Source organism: Orcinus orca, chromosome 10, assembly GCF_937001465.1.
Source record: "Orcinus orca chromosome 10, mOrcOrc1.1, whole genome shotgun sequence".
Lineage (NCBI taxonomy): Eukaryota > Metazoa > Chordata > Mammalia > Artiodactyla > Delphinidae > Orcinus > Orcinus orca.
In genome coordinates this window covers 46,985,752-47,006,037 of record NC_064568.1, presented here as the reverse complement: position 1 = coordinate 47,006,037, position 20,286 = coordinate 46,985,752, and the positions used below count along the sequence as shown (strand labels likewise).

At 46.2% G+C, this 20,286-nt stretch overlaps 1 protein-coding gene across 4 annotated transcripts in view; it reads right to left on the bottom strand.

Moving 5' to 3' along the window:
* Positions 1 to 19,738, bottom strand: part of ZNF660 (zinc finger protein 660) — a 47,126-nt gene extending 27,388 nt beyond the window's left edge. The window contains exons 1-4 of one of the 4 annotated variants that reach the window (XM_033402086.2): positions 19,627 to 19,738; positions 13,201 to 13,284; positions 5,396 to 5,936; positions 1,228 to 1,399 (exon numbers count right to left, since the gene is read on the bottom strand). In XM_033402086.2, the coding sequence (XP_033257977.1) occupies positions 1,228 to 1,399; positions 5,396 to 5,818 (595 nt within the window). In that variant the 5' untranslated portion in view covers positions 5,819 to 5,936; positions 13,201 to 13,284; positions 19,627 to 19,738. Of the gene's footprint in view, positions 1 to 1,227; positions 1,400 to 5,395; positions 5,937 to 7,426; positions 7,918 to 13,200; positions 13,285 to 19,626 lie in introns of those variants that run through there. The other 3 variants (XM_049693642.1, XM_033402090.2, XM_033402088.2) reach the window with 3 other exon arrangements.
* Between the last annotated feature and the right edge of the window lie 548 nt (positions 19,739 to 20,286).

Below are 20,286 nucleotides of genomic sequence, written 5' to 3'. Positions count from 1 at the left end.
GTGAGCTGTGAACTTTTCCTGAAGGCAAGAAGGTCCCTGTTCAAACTGAACTGGCGGTTCCTTCCAGCCCTCTCTCTCCCACTCTCGGAAGGAAGCTACACTTCTGACCACCTTCTGTCTCCCGTGGCTTCCCCAGCAGCAACCTGCCTGGCCTCCCCCTCACCTCTCTGCCCCTCATTCCCTGGCTTCTCTTCCTGCACCTGCCCTCTCATCACGGACACTGCAGGCGTTCAGGCCTCAGAGCTTCCCCTTTCCCTCTCTCAGAGATCTCACGACTCCCAATCTCTGCTCTTAAGCTCTCAGTTCTCTCTGAGACCCATATCACAAGCCTCCAGTTGCCTATTGGACATTTCACTTGGGTGTCCCACAACACCTGAAATTCAGTGTCTAAAGTGCATGTTTCCATCTTCCTTTCCTGACTTCCCAAGTTTTCTCAGTGATTCCAAACATCAGCCAAAACCCGCTAATTCTCCCTCCTCTCCATTGTCCCATGGATTCTTCGTTCAAATATGTGTCACATCTATCACTTTCCATTCCACTCAAACCCACTCACGCAATTAGTGCCTCACATCTGTTCTACACAAGCCTCCTAGTGAGGCTCCCGGTCACTGGTCTCCACACTCAACCCACAGTGCTCATGTGCCACAGTAATCCTTCTGAAATACTGTTTCTAACGCTTCAATCCCCTGCCCCCAAATTCTTCCTGGTCTCCATCCAAAGGCCCTGCACAAGCAGACCCCAGGCTCCCAAATAAGTCCTTCCTGACCCGACCTCAATGGGGTCTAAGGAACTCCCACTTAGCGAGTGTCTTTGCTCCAGCCCTCCATGATCTCGCTCACCGTTTACAATGTCCACATGGCTCATTCGTGATGGCATCAAATGCCTGCGGACAGATATCACTCACATGTACCTTATGAGGCTGCCTCTTCTTGCACTTAGGACTGACTCTCTGCCAACTAGATAACAAGCTCTTTGGAAGCAGTGCCGGCGTACTATATCTCTCTGGTCCTCAACAGTGCCTTTGCCATGAAACGTGCTTGACAAAAATGTGCTAAATACACGAATGATCGGAGAATAAGCAAAAGGAACAAAGTCACTAGGGAAGGAAGACACAGGGCAGGGCAATAAGGGACTCCAATGGGGTGGGAGATGGGGAGATGAAGGAAAGGAGACTCCGAAAGAGAGAAAGGAGGAATGACTTAAGGCCAAAGCGGGTGGAGTGAGTACCAGAGTGCCCACTGGGGAGGTGGTGGTGTGCCCCAGGGTCACCAGGAGGCTCCAGGTGGGCTCCGGGTGCCGAACCCTCACTGAGGAGTGAGGTAGGAGGAGATTCCTCTGTTGCACCCAAGGCTGTCATCTCCTCCAAATGCATTTCCTGTTCCTGTGCTGGAGCTGAAACCTAGAGACAAGGAAATAAAATTGGGTCCAAAAGAGCATCCTTGAAGGTACAGAACCCAAAACCTCTAAGAAGCACCCCCACGAGAGGAAGCCAGGGAGAGAAGCGTCAGAGGGTCCTTCTAGCCCCACCAGTAAGCCAACTGGGGCAAAAATGCCAAAGCAGGATCTACAGCTTACAATCCTATTTGCTATCCCTCTGTTGACCCTTTCGGTAGGAGCTTCAAGACCAGATTATATAACCATTTCCACTCTGTGTCAGTGCTTCAGACACACATTTGCTTATGAAGAACCCCCTGGAAAAAGGAGTTAGGAAAGTAATTCAGTACACTCCCTAGGGCCTCAGCCTACAGCATAGATCAATCAGAAGCACCAAGGAAGTAAAAAGTGACAGGTGTATGTACCTGTATGTGCACAAATAATGCTACTGAGGCCGACAGCTGGAGCAATACCCCAGAACAGCAGCTGACAAACCTCAGCTTTTCCAACTTCTCTCAGCAAAAGTGTCTCCTCTTCAGAGAAGCCATCCCTGACCACACTGACAAAGCAAGGATAGTCACACTCTCGCAAATTACCTGGTTATGTTTTCTAGAGCATACATTAGTCTTTAAATTATCTTATTTATACCTTTATTGTCTATTTCTCTGCCAATGAAGTATAAGCGTTTTGAGGGTGAGCACTCTGTCTTGGTCACTAGCTCCCAGAACAATGCTTAGTCCAATGGTGGTATTCAATTAATATTTGCTGACTGACTTCCTCTCAATATTTTGCTAAGAGTTATCTGCAAACTTGGTTTTCAATATGTACTACCTCTCCCCAAAAATTTATACAAAAAGTCAAACAGAAAAAAAAAAATTTAAAAAGAAAAGTCAAATAGGATCACATAACACCAAATCTTTAGAGACCTCGAGAATATCTCAGAGCACAGACCTTTTATTTTCTAACCCTTGCTTGTTGTCATCAAATCAGTTCCTCACAATCTCATGGTTACTACTTGTACCAGCATTTGGAGCAGAAAATCTAAAACATTATCTAAGTAAATCACTTTTTTTTTTTTTTTTTTTTTTGCGGTACGCGGGCCTCTCATTGTTGTGGCCTCTGCCGTTGCGGAGCACAGGCTCCAGACGCGCAGGTTCAGTGGCCATGGCTCACGGGCCCAGCCGCTCCGCGGTATGTGGGATCTTCCCGGACCGGGGCACGAACCCGTGTCCCCTGCATCGGCAGGCGGACTCTCAACCACTGCACCACCAGGGAAGCCCAATAAATCACTTTTTAAAAATTGAAATATAGTTGATTTACAATGTTGTGTTAGTTTCAGGGGTACAGCAAAGCAATTCAGTTATACATACATATATATTCATTCTTTTCCAGATTCTTTTCCCTTATAGGTTATTAAAGAATATTGAGCAGAGTTCCCTGTCCTATACAGTAGGTCCTTGTTGATTATCTTAAATAAATCACATTTATAAGCTCATTCACTCTGGCATGTACATAGCAGAGCATAAGGTGAAAATAACTTCTCCTTCAACAAAACACATGGATTTGCCCTACTGGGTTACATCTGCTGAGACGTTAGGGGGCTCTCTCCTTTAGTGTGTATCTCTCCAATGGAATGGTAGGTCCAAGAGGCTCCCTGCAGTCTGAGGTTCCCCAGCTCTCCCATGGATGGTTCTTATAAATGGGACTTAGAGCTCTTAAATACAGCAGCTGTGGGTACTGGCAGAAGACAGAACTTAACTGCACTGTGATAACACAACCTTGTAATTCACTGACAATTAAATCCTGATAAAGTTCCTATTCATTACCTAGGACTCATAAGTGTCCTCTCCTCGCAGGCCATGAAAACCCCATTCCAATTTTCATTCCAAGATGGCATTCCACAGCAAGACATTAGGGAAAAGGTAGTGGCTTAGAATCTAGGGAGCTGGAAAATCCTGGTTCCCACACACATGGACAAAGGGACTGCTTACTAGCTCTGTCACCTTAGATGAGCCAGTTAACTTCTCTACGTTTGCATCGCTTGTCAAATGGAGATAATGATTACTATCTGCATACCTTGTAAGCCTGCTAGGAGCTCAAATTAAAAAAGATATAAAAGCATTCTGTAAATTCTGCAGCCCAGTAGGGATGCCTCTACCACTCTCTCCAGCCCCAATGTGCACACATGTGCATGCTCACTTCTGCTGATCAGAATGACATTCCTTAATCTCCTCCTGGCAAACTCCCACGAAAACGCCTGTTTTTTCATTTAGTCGTAAAAACATTTTCTGAATCCAGGCTAGGTGAGATAGTCCTGTTCTCATGTCCTTATGTCAGAAAACTTAAGCTGATGACAGTGGCAGAGTAAGAAATAGATTCCAAAGATCCCACTTCTAGGCTAGAGCCATGAGTGTTCAGCTGCCCTGACTGTCAACTGTTAGTCACTCTCTTGGGTTTGTGACTCAGTCACCTTTCTTCTGAGGCTCCCTGGATAAAAGACAGTTTTAATGGAGGCTATATTCTCTTCTGCTTAAGCAAAAGAAGGCAGGAGATAGGGAAATTTTCCTTTTACCCTCCTCACTAAATAGCACTCTAAACATTTCTTCAACCACTTGTCCTTGCCTATGGTTGGGCCTAGCTGCTCTCTAGACCCTACTGATAGTTGATTTATCCCTGTGTTTACTTGTTTAAACAAGGAAATAACGATTGACAATGTATCTGATACTGTCAGAGGGTACTGGCTATTACCTCTGGAAAAAGTCTAGCCCTAGAACTCCAATCAATTGGAATTCATTCCCTAGGCCTAGATATGTAATCAGTTTTGAAAAAGCACTGAATAAAAATGATGTACTGGGTACTAAGGAAATTTCACTGGTACTGGTTTTCCCTGGTAAAGCACAAAGGAGGAAAAGTAGAGGGGACCCTAATCCATCCTGCTCAGTTACAAGGGAGCAACTGGAGACTCATCAGGAAGAACTGACTCATCCATGGTGTGATGGTCTTTTGATGTCAGTTTAGCTCTAAACTAGGTGTTGCTGTGATGGTATGGTGTACAAGTGATTAAAATTCATAATCAGTTTAAGTAAGGGAGGTTATCTCAGATAATCTGGATGGGCCTGAATCAATCAGTTGCAAGGCCTTAAAATCAGAGCTGAAGTTTCATGAAGAAGGAATTCTCTTTGTGGACAGCAGCTTCAGCCTATGCCTGAGAGTTCTAGCCTGAACTTTCTGACGGCCTACCTTACAAATTTCTGACTTGACCTGTCAACTCCCCCAATGACAGATCACTTTCTAGCAATATATATATGTATGTATATATATATAATTTCCTACTGGTTTTGCTTCTGTGGCTGAACCCTGACTAATACACATAGTCACTGAACTAGTTAGCTCTGTGATCCTAGAAGCCAGATTTCCCACTGTTATGACACTGCTAACTCTCCAACTTTTCCTTTTGAGTTACCCTGGCTTAAAATTTGAGAGAACCCCAGAAAGTAGGGAAAATCAAAAATAGAATTAAAGATGCAAAAAGATCCCAGTTGAGTTTGGAAAGCTAGAAAAGAACAAAATGATGATGAGGCCCAGAACTGTTACACCTCATAAGGAACCTAAAAGGCAGGAAAACAGCACAGTAACTTGGAGAAATCCGAGGAAGTAATGAGAACTTCTCAAATGAGGGCCCATGTTATCAGCATACCCTACGGGCTACTTCTCCCTGACATGCTTCCCTATTCTAACCAGTGTGCGGATCCTCTGCCTGTCAGGAGCACTCTGTGGAGCTCCAGGATGCAGCTAGGTTCACGACACAGCACTTCACAAAGTAATTCACAGAGCGTGGCTGGGATCTGCATTTTTGTTTAAGGCTAGGAGCACAAAACTCTTTCCCCTTTATACATGGCACTGGTTCAGGAATCCCAAAGGCAAACCAGCTCAGGGCCTAGGGAATGGAGAATGTCTATTCTCAGGCTACCCCAAGCAGTATAGAATGGTTCCAGATGCCATTCTAGACTCGGCCGCTCACCTCTCCTGGTCCACTAACGTGTCTCTGGAAATCCTCCACCACAGCCACAGCCTCCTCACCACTCTCAGGGTGATGCAGCTGCACCCAGGTCCGCAGTTCCCCTGGCAGGATGCTCAGGAACTGCTCCAGGACAAGCAGCTCCAGGATCTGCTCCTTGGTGTGCACCTCCGGCATCAGCCACCAGCGGCAGAGCTCCCGGAGCCGGCTCAGCGCCTCCTGCGGCCCAGACATCTCATGATAACATAACTGCCTGAAGTGCAGCCGGAAAATTTCACAGACAGGAGGGTGATTCTTTTGGAGACTGCAGCCCTGTCCCCAGCTCTGGCTCTCTGGCTCCTGTTTCACGGTCAAGCGCCCCTCCTGCCGCTGGAGAACAGCACCCCTGGGGATGAGGCCTGAAGTTCCCCTGCCTTGGGCGGCCATCGTGACACCAAAGAGAAGCTTGTTTCAGTTGTGGTTTGTCCGATTAAAATGATGATCTGTAATTCAGACCTCAGAAGCTGTTGTCAGAGTTGAGGATGTAGGGTGATGGGAACGTCACCTACAGAAACATCAAGAGAGAAATCAGAGTCCCCAGAGTGCTCAGCCCCAGGCAGATGACAGACCCTCCACAGTTAAAAAGCAAAGCTCTAGAAAAAAGAAAAAGGAGCACAACCAGGGCAGTCTCTCTAAGCATCTCTCCAAGTAACTTCCTTAAAGTTTCAGTGGCTCCAATCACCTACAGGATAAAACCTAAATGTCTATGCCTAGCATCCACAACCTGGCCTGAGGCCTCTATTCTAGCCACACCCCCTACCACTTTCCCCAGGTACCCACCAGGCTAGAAAGACTGCAATGATCTCCAAATGTGAGATATGCAAGCTAATCCAAAAGGCAGATAAAGAAATACTAAGTTGTTATTTAACTATTTAGTGGATGTTTTATAATGTGCACTGAAATTTGTACAACAGTACATACCTTTAACTCACAAATAAACCTATGTTGGAAATGCATGCTCAAAACTCTTCTACTCTACTCTTTTGTAATAGAGATGCACAGTAAAGAAAGTTAGCTACTAAAGCTCTAAAGACACAGCTAGAAGCCACACATACTTTCTCTGGATTTTTCTGCTTCTGAAACTTTTGACAAACACCTACTCACCTGTCAAGACCCAGAACAAATTTTATTTTTCTCTTGAAGGCATTCCTGATTGCCCCATGCAGGAAGGGGAGCTGGTCACCTCCCTCTCCGTACTTCTCAGTGTAACATTGTATTTTAACTAATTTATGCACAACTCAACACTCCCACCCTCCAAACTGCTGGATGGCCACAAAAGAAAAGGAACCCAATGGAGTAAGAAATGCCAGACCCTCTTCTACTCAACGCACTTCCCCTAGAAAGCCTTGCTGATCTCTCCAGGCTTAAGTGTGGTTACTGCCTCAGTGAACCCACTGTACCTTTTTCTTCAAACCTCTGCTAGAGCACTTCTCACACTGTGTTTGGGACTTACACGACTGCCTCCTCCACTTTATGGGAGGACTCAAAGGGCAGAGCTGGTTCCCAGTCATCTTTGTACGTGTGTGTGTACTTGGCATACAAAGGCACATATCTGGGAAGCGAACGAATGACACTGAAGTTGGGGGTGGGGGCGACTTTTATGCAGTTTACATACTGTAAAATCCTGAAAATCAGCACCTTAGTGGTAACTAGGGCATCTGTGCTATGCTTCCAGTTCACCATGCATCTTGGTACCTTGGGTAAGCTACTCTCCCCAGGGCTCAATTTCTTTAAAAAGACAAAGACACACTTAAAAATCTGTGAGTCTGCTCTGAAATACATAGAAAGTTCAGGCCATTTTCCTACTTCCCTTACTGCTCCGAATGCTCAGCCCCTCATCTCATCTGGATTTTTGGCTCTCCAAGCTATACTTCACGTCTGAAATTCTGACTGGGTCTGACCCACTTCTGACGCTTCGTACTGTCTTCCAGCGCAAGGCTGGGAAAACGTCTATCTACATTTCGCGTTCGACCAGGCTTCTGCGGCGCCGCTCACCTGGCCACGTCTGCCCTGCTCACCGCAGGTGCTGGGCTCGGTGCCAGGCACGGCTGGTCAGGGCACTGGGACAAAGAGGCGGCTCTACATCTGGCGGCTTCTGAGCGTCACGGGGACCGCGCCGCCACCCGCGGGGGCGAAAAGTGGGTCGGGCTGGCGTAGCTGACCTGGGCTGTGGGCGGCCGCAGCTCCAGCCTAGCGGCCCCGGGCCCCAGCAACACTTCTCCCCCCGCCCCGGGCCCGCTCACCAGGGCACCGCGCGCGCGACTCCCGAACACCAGACGCCGCCGCCGCGGCCGGCGTAAGCGAAAACAATGGCCGGGCCGGAAACGAGAGAGGCCCCACTTCCGGCCCCTCCAGGATCCCGGAAGTCTCGGTTGAGAAAGTGGGCGCCCGCGACCCCGCGACCCCGCAGCCACACAGCTGGTGACACCTTGGGCGCGGAGATCCCCCCTCCGGGCCTGGCTGGGGCACAGCGGCGGCAGCGGGGAGGGGGTCTCAACTGAGGCTTCAGGCTGCACACGTGCCGCTCTCAGACCATTCTAGGACTGGGCGATCCTGCCTCACCCCAGCTTTGTCCCTTCCCCTCCTGGTGGCCTTGGGAAAGAAAACCTAACCTCTGAGCCTGTTTTTTCATCTGAAAAATGCAGAGCACAGCGTGTGCCTGACACGGCTGTGAGAGCTGAAAGGGGTAACATAAGGACACTACACAGCAAAAGACCTGACATATCCTGAGCGTGCAGTCAGATATTATTATACTGTATGTGATGCCCAGGGCATTTTCACCCAATGTGAGTCTTAATGAAATGAGCAACAGGTATCTCCGTCTTACTAAAGAAGAAATGAGCCCAGAGATTGTGATATTTTGGCCGCAGGTGTGGTTAATCTTTCCTAAAACAGAACAAGCACTCTGGTGTCCAAGGAGAGGCCCCCTAGGGAGGGCCAAGGAGCCAATAAAAAGTGGGAAGTTATGGAGACAACATAATCTAGATGCAATTGTCTAGTCTAATATCTGGGAGGCAGGTGTTACCCAGGTGGACTTCACCTGGAAGAATGGTTTGCATACAGAAGCATGTGAACAGGTCCCTGCTGCTAAAAGGATTGAGGAGGCTCTGAAGGCACAACCTCCAAAAACGAATGATATATGGGGCTAACGAAAAGCCTCTGCAACTTGAGGCAGTAAAAGGACATATGAAAAAAATATATTCAAGAAAAACTTGAGTTCCAAAGAGAAACAAAGGGCAAAGGATAACATCAGCCACATTTCCAATGGAGTTAACTATGTATCTTATGCATTGGGTTGGCCAAAAGTTTCGCTCGGGTTTTTCCATAACATCTTACAGAAAAACCCTGATGAACTTTTTGGCCAACCCAATATCTCGTTGTAGCCCAGCAAGTAGTTCCTTTACAGGGTCCGAAGTAACAGTAACTTGTGCTGTCCAGGCCATCAGCAATATCCCAAGGATGTTCTGGGTCTACCTCTGGACCTGACATGTGTCCATCACATCTCTGCATAAGCCAGGACAGAAACGAAGGCATAAGAAGACCTACTGCAGGGTTTTTACAGTCTTTAAAGAGGTCTCTTAGAGCAGTCTTTGCCCTGAGCCTGATGAGTGGCCTTCTGATATCAAGGTCACTCTCTACATTTGGAAACCTCACAGGGAGGTCTTGGCTATCTGGTCCTAGCTTCTGCCTGACATTGCCACTGCGTGTGGCCCACTGGCCCATTAAGGCCTCAGAGACTCAGGGATATCGAGAAGGAAATCTCTTAAGGCCAGGCCAAATGCTATCATCTCTTTTTCAGGTTTCCCTGATGATGCGTTGTCCTGGCTGCCTGGTATGTAGGAGACTTAGGGATCTGGAAAACAAGATTAAGCTTTTTCATTCCTCAGAGCTGTTTCATGCCCAGGTGGTTGGCTTTCATTGTCTGTGAGAGCCAGCTTCATCTGGGAAGTGTGTCCACACTTCATAGGTTCCTCTGTGGCCAGCACTGTGGGTCTAACCTACCATGACTGGATTGGGTTCCAGTGGAGGAGACATGCTCCATGACGCCCCTCATATAGCACCTTGGGAAACCTATATCTGGGCCAAAGACAGTTCCAGAATACCTGAGGGAACACCACCCCTGACCTCTCTGGGAAACTATCACACTAGCTTTGGTATGAGAGCTAATAGAACAAGTAACCCAGTTCTATGTGCCTGAAGCGGAACTCACCATCTACCCCCAACTCTGAAGCTCCACTCACATTCACATCACTATAAAGGGCACTATCATTCATCCAAGAGCCCAAACTAGAACCCTGGATGTCATACCATGGGCTGGGTGACCATAGGAGAGCTACTTAGCCTCTCTGTGCTACAGCTTCCTCATCTGTAAAATAAGGAGAATAATAATAATGATACCTAAATCATAGAGTTGTTATGAGGATTGGAGGAGATTTTATATATATATATATATATAGCACTTAGAATGGGCCTGGCACATTGTAGGTATCATAGGTGTTTTCTAGTATCATGTTTACTCACACTTCTTTATACCCTGTATCCAGATTATTGCTGAGTCTTTGCCCCATTTGTATGTAATCACAATAATAATGACAACAAAAAACAATAGAAAATACCTATACCACTTACTATGCTGCTCTGCATCATCGCCACTGTTCACTTCCCTGTGTTAAGTCCTGCCTGGTGTGAGGGCAGCTGTGAGAAGGATGTTCCTAGGGACCTTTGGGATTTAAGGAGACCACAAAGAGAGGAGCATGGTCAGGTCTGGAGATTCTTTGTCCCCAAACTGCTCATACCTTCTGACATCATCTGTGTGGACAGTCCCCTTTTCAACAGCCAGGACACTCTTACACACCCTGAAAATAAGATGGGGGTCCTAGAACTGTCCCCTGTGGGGGGATAGTTGTAATATGGGCAGGAGACCCCAGCTACTATGCTTGAATGGGAATGTATGAGGCCCAAGCTCTAGCCAAGAGAGCAAAGAGACTGTCCTATCACCTTGAAAACTTCTCCTTATCCTTCAAGAATTAGCTGAGAAACTCCATTCTCCAGGAAGACGTCCCGGGACCCCATCTCCCCACCCGGATTAGGTGCCCCTTCCTTTGTGCTCCCGTGGTGGCCTGCCATGTGCTTGTCACGGCCCTTATTTGTCACACCAGGTTAACACTTTACTTGTCAGCTTCCCCCATGCACAGTAAGCCTTACGTGGGCTGCCGCCATGTCTCTCTGGTTCACAGTTGGGTCCCGAGGCACAAACTCTAAGCCTGGCTGGTTTGAATATCTGTCTTGGCCAGAAGACAAGGTCAGTCCACCTTTATTTCCCTGGTGTCCAGTACAGAGCCTGGCCTAACCTCTAAGAAATGTGTCCTTGATCCAGGCTGCTGTGGAAGGTTTTTAAGCAGGGAAAGAATCTGTTCAGTCTGGGTTTTGATTGCCAGCTATACTGAGGGGCTTGGAAGGAAAGAGATTGAGACATCAATTGTATCTGCTTATCTGCTTTGCCACCCCAGTGCCTCTGTAAGACAGAATCATTAGTTTACAGTCGAGGATTCTGAGCCTCGGCAAATGTCCTGCTTCCTGGGTAACAATTTTACTGGATGAAAAGGGCACGGAAGGCTTTGAATTCAGGTCTACAGACCACCTCCTCCTCCTCTTTTTTTTTCTGTTTCAGGATCCTATCTCTAACCCTCATTCATTTCTCATTCTTTAATTACTCTCAGATTTCTTCCTGCTGGTGGTGTGTCAACGATGGTCACAGAACATGGCCTCGTGGTAGACTCGGGAAAGGCAGGGATTCTCTAGGTCTTCTGGCCTTAATGATCCCGCGAGGAGCCAACCCCTGGCGCGGAGACCAACGAGATAAGAAGGCCTCCGAGCTTCCTAGACAGAACCGGAAGTGGCTCCAAGGGCCCGAAGATCGGAGAGGAATTCGCTTCCGGCGCATCTTTTGTTCAGGAATCGTTGGAAGCTGCTGTTGGTGGGGAGGTCATCGGGCTAGTCGTGGAGCTTCCTCAGGTTGCCAGGAGTGGGAGCCGTGGTCCCGGGCTGTTCCTGCCCGCTGTTGGCGCTGGTATTGACCCTACCCCGTGACACACGTGATGAGACAGGCCCAGAGGGCAGCAGGAAACTTCCGGGGATACCAGCGCATCCCCGACGGGGTTTGGTGGGAACGCAGGACTGTCTCCCCGCCTCATACCGCTCGACTCTCCGTGCTTCCTTCCTGGGGTTTACCCCAGAGGTCTTCGGAAAAGCGGGGCACTGTATTTCGTGTTCTTTGTTCTAGCTTAATCCCCGTCCCGAAACCCCTCAGCCCGACCCTCAGCTCATCCTCTGGCCCACCAAACTGCAGATTTGCCAAGTGGAAGGAGCGTTTTCAGTCTGTCCTACCCACAGGGATGTTATTAGCAAGGACTCGTGGATTGCACAAAGGATCCTTAGAGCCGCTGGTCCAGCCACCATCTTCCTACCTGTTATGGGTGGGGAAACAGGACCATGGAGGGATTTGAACTGAGACCTTCTGCCTCCCATTCCAGAGACCTCGTCTCTTTCTGAGCCAGTGTCTGCGACCTTGAGTCTCCTAAAGCACAGTTTTGGTCTTGGAAATAATAAACTTGATACTATTGGCTGTAATCTTTCAGTTTCTGTGTATTGTTGGGCCTTAGGTTTGAAATCCAAATTCTTCCAGAAGCATCTCAAACATAGATTGGAATTTCTTTCCAGCCTGTGAGTATGGCAGAACTCAATTTTGCAACTTACAATCTGGGATTTGCAATTTGGGCAAGTTATATATCCACTGAGTCTTAAGTTTCTTCATGTGTGAAATGGAAAAAAACCAGTCCATGCCTGCTTATCCCTCAGAGTTGGGAGGATTGAGTGAGGTAAGTTGTGAGTCTTGACATGTCTTGTTAAGCACTATTCAAAGATTAACAAAAACACCTACACAAGAAACTTTGGATTCAAGGAGGGAGATGGAAATGACTGGACATTGGAAACATGAAGGGCAAGGGGCAGGCAGACACTGGTGACTTACAAAAGGCAGTATCTGATAACAACATAAGAGAAGTTCAGAGAGCCAAGGAAGGGATTGATTTTGAAAGGGATCAGAAGCAGCCTCAGAGGGAAGAACACTGAGTTGAGCCTTGAAGCGGGATTTAGGGAGGTTTGGGAGGGAGAAGGAACAATATGATCAAATGTTGAGAGATACACATTTCTGGGGGGGGGTCGTTATTTCAGTCCAGTATTATAAGCTGTAGGGAATTTAAAAATGGTGATGAGATCTCTAGTTTAGATGTATAAAATCTATGTGCCCCCTAAGCCACCATAATGTCCCCTGATGATCCTGTTTTTCCACCACTTTAGAGGACAGGTGATATTGTACTTCCATTCCTTATTGCTAGTTGAACAATCGGGGAGAAAGCCAAGAAGAAGCTGAGCCCTGATACTCCAGGGAAATTGTAAATTCTCTTCCCATATTAGGCCTCCAGGATGTCTCCATCTGCACTTGGAGGGCTTACATGACTAAGCCTAATCTTTTCTAAGAGTATCTAGCAGATTACCCTGTGCCCCAATAACACCAGTGTTCCATACACTAATGTTTCTATAGAGTAAGCATGCAGAACTTGCTAAGTGAGTGGATGTTTCCTACTTCCTCAGAGAAGGTGTTCCAGAGGGCCAGGTTGGTTCTCCCAGGAGGTGGACAGGAGTATTGTTCTCTCTTTCTCTCTTTCCTAGCAGTGTCTGGAACAAGGCTGTCTCCAAGGGTTGCTCACCTGAAATACATTGAGCCTGTTGCCTTGTCATACTAAGTCCCTGTCATTTCTGGCTTCCTTCCATTGCCCAGAAGCTGGTGGAGCCTGGAAAGAGGATAACAGTGAAGAAAAGTCTGATAACTCTCTAAGTACCAGTTAGGGTAGAAAGGGCTTGTCATTGGCATCAAGTTTACGGATAAGGGATGCACAGTAAAGTTCGGAGAGTAAAGCTCTAGTGGAAACTTCGCAATGTGAAAAGGTCAGTTGTGTATTAGAATTTAGCTGTGTTTGCCCTTTGCTTCTTGGACTATGATAAGTGCTACAACTCTTCTTTGGAAGATGCACTTCCCTCCCTGGAATTTTAATGTATCTTTTCTTTTAGGACTTTTCTAGCCCTATTGCCAGAATTTTGTTTCATTTCATTAATCCTAATCTCACACCTTTGTTCCAGTTTCACTCTGCTGTGATGTCCTCCAATTTCAAAACTCAGATCAAATACTAACCATTAAAAATTCCTGGTAACGCTGTCTGAAAAATGAACTTTTAGCTGGCTTCCGCATTTGTCTTTTTTTTTGATATCTATTAAACTTTCTTTTTTTTCTGTACGCGGGCCTCTCACTGTTGTGGCCTCTCCCGTTGCGGAGCACAGGCTCCGGACGCGCAGGCTCAGTAGCCATGGCTCATGGGCCCAGCCGCTCGGCGGCATATGGGATCTTCCCGGACCAGGGCACGAACCCGTGTCCCCTGCATCGGCAGGCTGACTCTCAACCACTGCGCCACCAGGGAAGGCCAGCACAGACTTCTTGAAGCACCTGGCCTGTGAAATGGGTTACTTGATTACTATGAAGTTTAAAGTTAGTCACATAAGAGGCAGTAGGCAGTCTGCAAGGGAAGGCTTCAGTCCAGTGTGAAAAAGTACAGACCGTGACTAAAACGTATTTATATCCAAGAGACAAAGGAAGTTGTATGAAATCCATTTGCCAGACCTCGAATGGTCCATTTGGCAGTTTAAAATGTCCAGGAGCAGTATGAACAGGCTTCCCTGGGTTGTATTTTGACAAGTGGGACAAGTGAGGTAAGCACTTTTTGCAAATTTGTTAATGTTTCCCCAGCAACATTGATTCATGAAGGCTATCATTTTGTCAGTAGATCAATGGTTTAATGCATGTACAGTGGTGAGGAGTGGGAATTTTAGAGCCTCCAGTAGGACTGGATTGTTATTTGGTACAAACCAGAGCTTTCTCTTTTGAACAAACCAACAGTTGTTGAATTTCCAATCTTGTTTTTCCTTTTTTTGAGGCCAAATGTTGGCCAGTTTTTCTAAATTATCCTTTGGTGAACTAATCTCTTTGGACCATGACAGAGGTTTGGCTGCTGTTGGTCCCTTTAAGGGCAGCATTCCTTGCAAAAATATCAGAGGTGATTTCCCTTAGCTTCTAGAGAGTCAGGTTTAGAATGCCCCAGAATCTTAATAATAGCTAAAGCAGCAGGTAAAGTGTTACATTCAGTAATTCCCGAACATAGGACCATTTAAAATTTTATTTCTGCTGGAAGTAAGGAAGCCACGTTGCTTCCACAACATTCCAAAGTCATGAGCTACTCTGAAAGCATATCTACTATCAGTATAAATATTGGCAGTTTTGTCCTTGGCTAAAGCACAAGCCCGTGTAAGAGTGTATAATTCAGTATGTTGGGCTAAAGTAGCCATAGTTAAAGATGCTACCTCAACAACATCAAAAGGAGTTGCAATAGCATACCCAGCAAAGTATTTGCCATTGTCACCTTTTCATTTTTTTTGGCTGCACTGCACGGCATGTGAGATCTTACTTCCCTGACCAGGGATCAAACTCATGCCCCCTGCAGTGGAAGTGTGGAGTCCTAAACACTGGACCATCAGGGAATTCCCCATTGTCACCTTTCAAATAAGAACCATCAGTGAACCATGAGAAGTCAATGTTACCCAGTGGAATTTCCTGTAGATCATTACAGGAGGTGGTCCGTCAGTGTTATGCACTTGTGAGGTACTTGATTAGTGACAAGGGGAGAAGAGTAGCCGGGTTAAGGTTAACACCAGGTAAAAGAGTTATGTGAGGAGCAGTTAACAAAAGGACTTCGTAGGAGGTGAGGTGGCTGACAGAAATGTTGAGTATGATGAGAATTCTCCTTTAAGGCCTTGAAGGCTATATTGTCCAATTCTTCCCATTAAGTTGGGTTGGATCGTTACTGTTAAGTAAAACATACAGAGATTTGGCCATAAAAGAGAAATTTGGAATCCAATTTCATCAATAACCAACTAGCCCACGCAAACCTCACAGTTAGCATTTGGTTTTGGTTTGGGTAAACTTACAACACCATGAAGTCTATTTGGTTCTAGGTATAGGTCTTGTTCTGATATCAGATGCCCTAAATATTTTTTAATTAATTAATTAATTAATTAATTAATGTATTTTTGGCCTTGTTGGGTCTTCGTTGTTGCGTGTGGGCTTTCTCTAGTTGCAGCGAGTGGAGGCTACTCTTCGTTGTGGTGCGTAGGCTTCTCATTGCAGTGGCTTCTCTTGTTGCAAAGCACGGGCTCTAGGTGCATGGGCTTCAGTAGTTGTGGCTCGCGGGCTGTAGAGCGCAGGCTCAGTAGTTGTGGTGCATGGGCTCTGTGGCATGTGGGATCTTCCTGGCCCAGGGCTTGAACCCGTGTCTCCTGCACTGGCAGGTGGATTCTTAACCACTGCTCCACCAGGGAAGTCCAAGATGCCCTAAATATTGAACCTGGGTTTCAGCAAACTGAAATTTTTCTTTGGGAACCTAATGTACTTTTAAAAAAAGCTTTAGTAAGTGTATACTGTATTCCTGTGAGGAGGCTCGGGAAGGAAAGCAAAGAAGCAGATCATCCACATATTGCAACAAAGTAGAACCTCGAGGGAGCTTTGTATCATATAGATCAGCTTTCAGGATTTGTGAGAAATAAGGACTCTCAATATAAAACTGAGACATTATTGTTCGGGTGAATTGTTTTTCTTTCCAAGTGAAAGCAAAAGGTATTGGCTAGCTTCATCAACTAGAATACTAAATAATGCATTAATCAGTTACAGTAAACAATTTACTTCCAGTGGGAATGGATGTTAATAACTTATGAGAGTTAGGAACAACAGTGTGTTGAGGCATAACAATGTTGTTTATTCGCTCTGAGGTCGGAGACAAACCCCCATCCTTGGCCCTTAGGTCTTCTCACTGATAAAAATGGGAGTATTACAGGTGCTAGTACAAGGGATAATGAGGTTTAACCCTTGTAATCTATTATGGGCTTTATGCCTGGAAGGGCTTTTTTATTTATAGGGTATTGACTAATTCTGGGAGGAGGTTTTGAGGGGACTATTTGAATCTTGATGGAAGGTGTGCTGTGAATTTTGCCAACATCAATTGGAGGTTTTGCCCAAAAGGAAAGTGGTAGCTGATTCAATAGGAACTAATGATCAACATTTCCAGAATCAGCTTTAGTACAGTCAGAGACAGAAAAAATAAAAATGTCAAAGAGTTATTCAATTCATGTGTTGGTTACTTTAATGGCTACTGTCAATTTCTAGAATTATTTCAATTTGGGGGGAGAAATTCCATCATAATACTTCTCTAATAATAAATAAATGGATGGGCTGGAGGAACTAAGGAGAAAATGGTGTATATCTCTCAAAGAGCCTAAACAAAAGGGAATAGGGGAACCTCTTAGAGATCCCTACTATTTGAACTGTTTTAGTATTCCAAGCTGGGGGCTGTTCCATAGTGGTGGGGTTGAGCACCAAGTGTGGGGCTCTGGTGTCAATTAGGACTGGAAGAGATTCATCCCCAATCTGGAGAAATGTTTCTCCAACCAATTAAGAGGGAGGATTAGAAAGAGCCCCCTGTAGTTCCTCGGAACCCCATCTTTGAAAATAGGGAAGATGTTGGAAAGGCTGGTTGGAGGGCTGAAGGTGCCTAAAGTGCTTAAATTTGTAACAATCTCTTTTCCAAGGTCCTGGCTATTTGCAATAATAGAAGAAACTAGGAGGGTTTTGGTTTCATTTCTGAGCCTTCATTTGTTGAAGATTAAGAATTTTGGCAGTCTTCCTTGGAGGTGACTCATCTAGAGTACGAGAGAGCTGGCTTGCCAGATTAACTAAATCTGGAGTGGACATAGTTTCCCATTCCATCCTGGTCCTTTTTACTAGAAGGGAACAGTCTCAGTTCAGCCCATTAATAGACACAGTTAAAAGCTACTTGGATGGAATCAATATCTGAAGGAAGACCAGAATTTCCTTTAAAAACAGTCTGAAGTTGATTGTAATAATCATGAACAGGTTTCACAGATTTGTGTGTAAGCCTGAATTTTGTTCCAATTAACAGGCCTTGGAAAGGCCCTAGGAATTGCTTGATGAAGTTGCCTAGCGATTGCCGGAGCCTGATCATGTAAGTTAGGTGGCTGGTCTACCAGTTGTAATTCTAGAGACCTTTCAGGACTTTCCTAATTGGTGGTTTTCATCCAAAGCTGGGTCTGGCCTTCACCAACAAGCATATGCACTAGATGATATAAGTCAGAGAATCCAGGCTGACAAGTTAGAATGGCTATATGAAATTCCTCATCAAATCTGTGAGGAACTTCAATTACTTTGGGAAAATCTTTGACTATGGCTCGCAGTTCAGCTTTACTCCAGAGATTATAAGAAATTAAGGGTTTAGCTTCTGGAACCTTAGAAGGCTTAATTTTAAAGGGACAGCTTCTGACAAGTTCAGAGGAAAAGGGGGCCGAAAGAGTTTCAGAGAAAAGGGGAAGTATGGTGGGAGAATTACTAAGGGGGAACTGAGGGTATAGAGGAGGCATAGGCAGCGTAGATTGCAGAGAGACAAGATGGTGCCGGAGGCAGAGCCTGAGGCAAAGAGGCCAAGGGAGAAGAGCCTGAGGCTTTGGGAACTATTTCATCTTTCTTTAATCATTTGTTTGCTTCAGTTGATCTCAGAATCTTACTTTGCAGAGAGGCAATTTAGACTCTTGATAATGTTGGAAAGCCTTAAAATATCAATTGAAATAAGCATTCCACTCAGTTCTGGAAATTTTTGAGCTCTTGTAGTCCATTTCAGTTTTAAGGAAATTAAGTTTGGGGATTTCAGAAGTTCCCCATAATGGCCATTGATATCACAAGTTGCCTTTAGTCAGGTCAGTCCACTTAGTTAAAAATGCACATGAGGGGACTTCCCTGGTGGTGCAGTGGTTAAGAATCAGTCTGCCAATGCAGGGGACACGGGTTCGACCCCTGGTCCAGGAAGATCCCACATGCCGCAGAACAACTAAGCCTGTGCCACACAACTACTGAGCCTGCACTCTAGAGCCCGCGAGCCACAACTACTGAGCCCGTGCACCACAACTACTGAAGCCTGCAGGCCTAGACCCCGTGCCCCGCAACAAGAGAAGCCACTGCAATGAGAAGCTCGTGCACAACAGTGAAGAGTAGCCCCCACTCTCCGCAACTAGAGAAAGCCTGCGCAGCAACGAAAGACCCAACACAGCCAAAAGGTAAATAAATAAATAAATTTATTTTAAAAATATCCCAGGGCTTCCCTGGTGGCGCAGTGGTTGAGAGTCCGCCTGCCGATGCGGGGGGCGCGGGTTCGTGCCCCGGTCCGGGAGGATCCCGCATGCCGCGGAGCAGCTGGGCCCGTGGGCCACGGCTGCTGGGCCTGCGCGTCCGGAGCCTGTGCTCCGCAACGGAAAAGGCCCCAATAGTGAGAGGCACGCTTACAGCAAAAAAAAAAAAAAAAAAATCCCACAGCATTGTAAATAACTATATTTCAAGAAAAATTATTTTTAAAAAATGCACATGAGGAAGCCATAATACATAAAAACATAAAATTGGCCCGAGTCCCTGTAGGCACCCTCCAAATATTTAGATAACTGGGATCCCATTTCTCAGAGGTTTTTCTCTAGAGTAAAGAACAATTTTCAAACAGCTCCAAGAGCTTACAGCACAAACAGCTCAATATGAATAGCTTGCAAGCCTGAATACCAGCCAGTCCTAAGGAGATAGCTTGGTCTCGGAGAAGCCAGGTGGAAAGGCTTTTTCAGCCAGTTTCCAGAGAATGGCCCTTTCCAAAGGAATAGGCCAAAGGAATAGGCCAAAGACTGAAAAACCAGCACAGTTTCAGAGAAGCAGCCCCTGTTTCTGAAGGAATCAGCCAAAGGCCTTTTCAGCCAGCTTTGGTTGACAGTCTGACTTGAAAATCAGACCAAAGTGCCAAACATATACAAAACAAGACTTCAACCAGAAAGATGAAACCTTTAAGTAGATCCCAAATAAACCCTGTGGAGCTTCAAACACAAAGATGGCATGAGCTCAGATCCAGGAGAAAGACGTGCCTTCAAACTCCAGGGTCAGCAAGAAAGCAATGAGCTAGAAAGCTCAGTAGGCTAAATTGTGGTTACCACACCTGTTTGCTCACCAGCGCGGAAGCCATGGGAGGATCTTCAATGGTCCCTGTGTGGGCTACCAAAATTTTGACCTGAAACAAATAGACTGCCAGATATTTCTCCAGCAAAGGTGGGTTTATTCAGGATCAGCAGAGATTTTCAACTTGAGGTCTGTAACCATGGCAAACCACATGCAAGTTCCTGAACGACAAGGGAAGGAGAACACTTTCATAAAGGAAAAGGAAGTAGGGCGGGTATGGTAAACAAAGAGCCCATGACTTTTCATTGGCTGAGTCCTTGCCAGGATATAAGAGGAGTATTTCTTCTTCCTATTGGGCTTTGCTATGGTCACAGGGCGTGAGAGCTCCCTCTTCTGGTCTCCCAGCTCTATTTAACTGAGTTTTCTGTTTATTAATTTTTTTTTTTTTTTTTTCTTTTTACGGTGTGTGGGCCTCTCACTGCTGCGGAGCACAGGCTCCGGACGCGCAGGCCCAGCGGCCATGGCTCACGGGCCCAGCCGCTCCGCGGCATGTGGGATCTTCCCAGACCCGGGCACGAACCCGCGTCCCCTGCATTGGCAGGTGGACTCTCAACCGCTGCGCCACCAGGGAAGCCCCTGTTTATTAATTTTTAAAAAGAGATTTGGCTTTTGCTCCTTTAAGTGTGGCCCTCGGAATAGC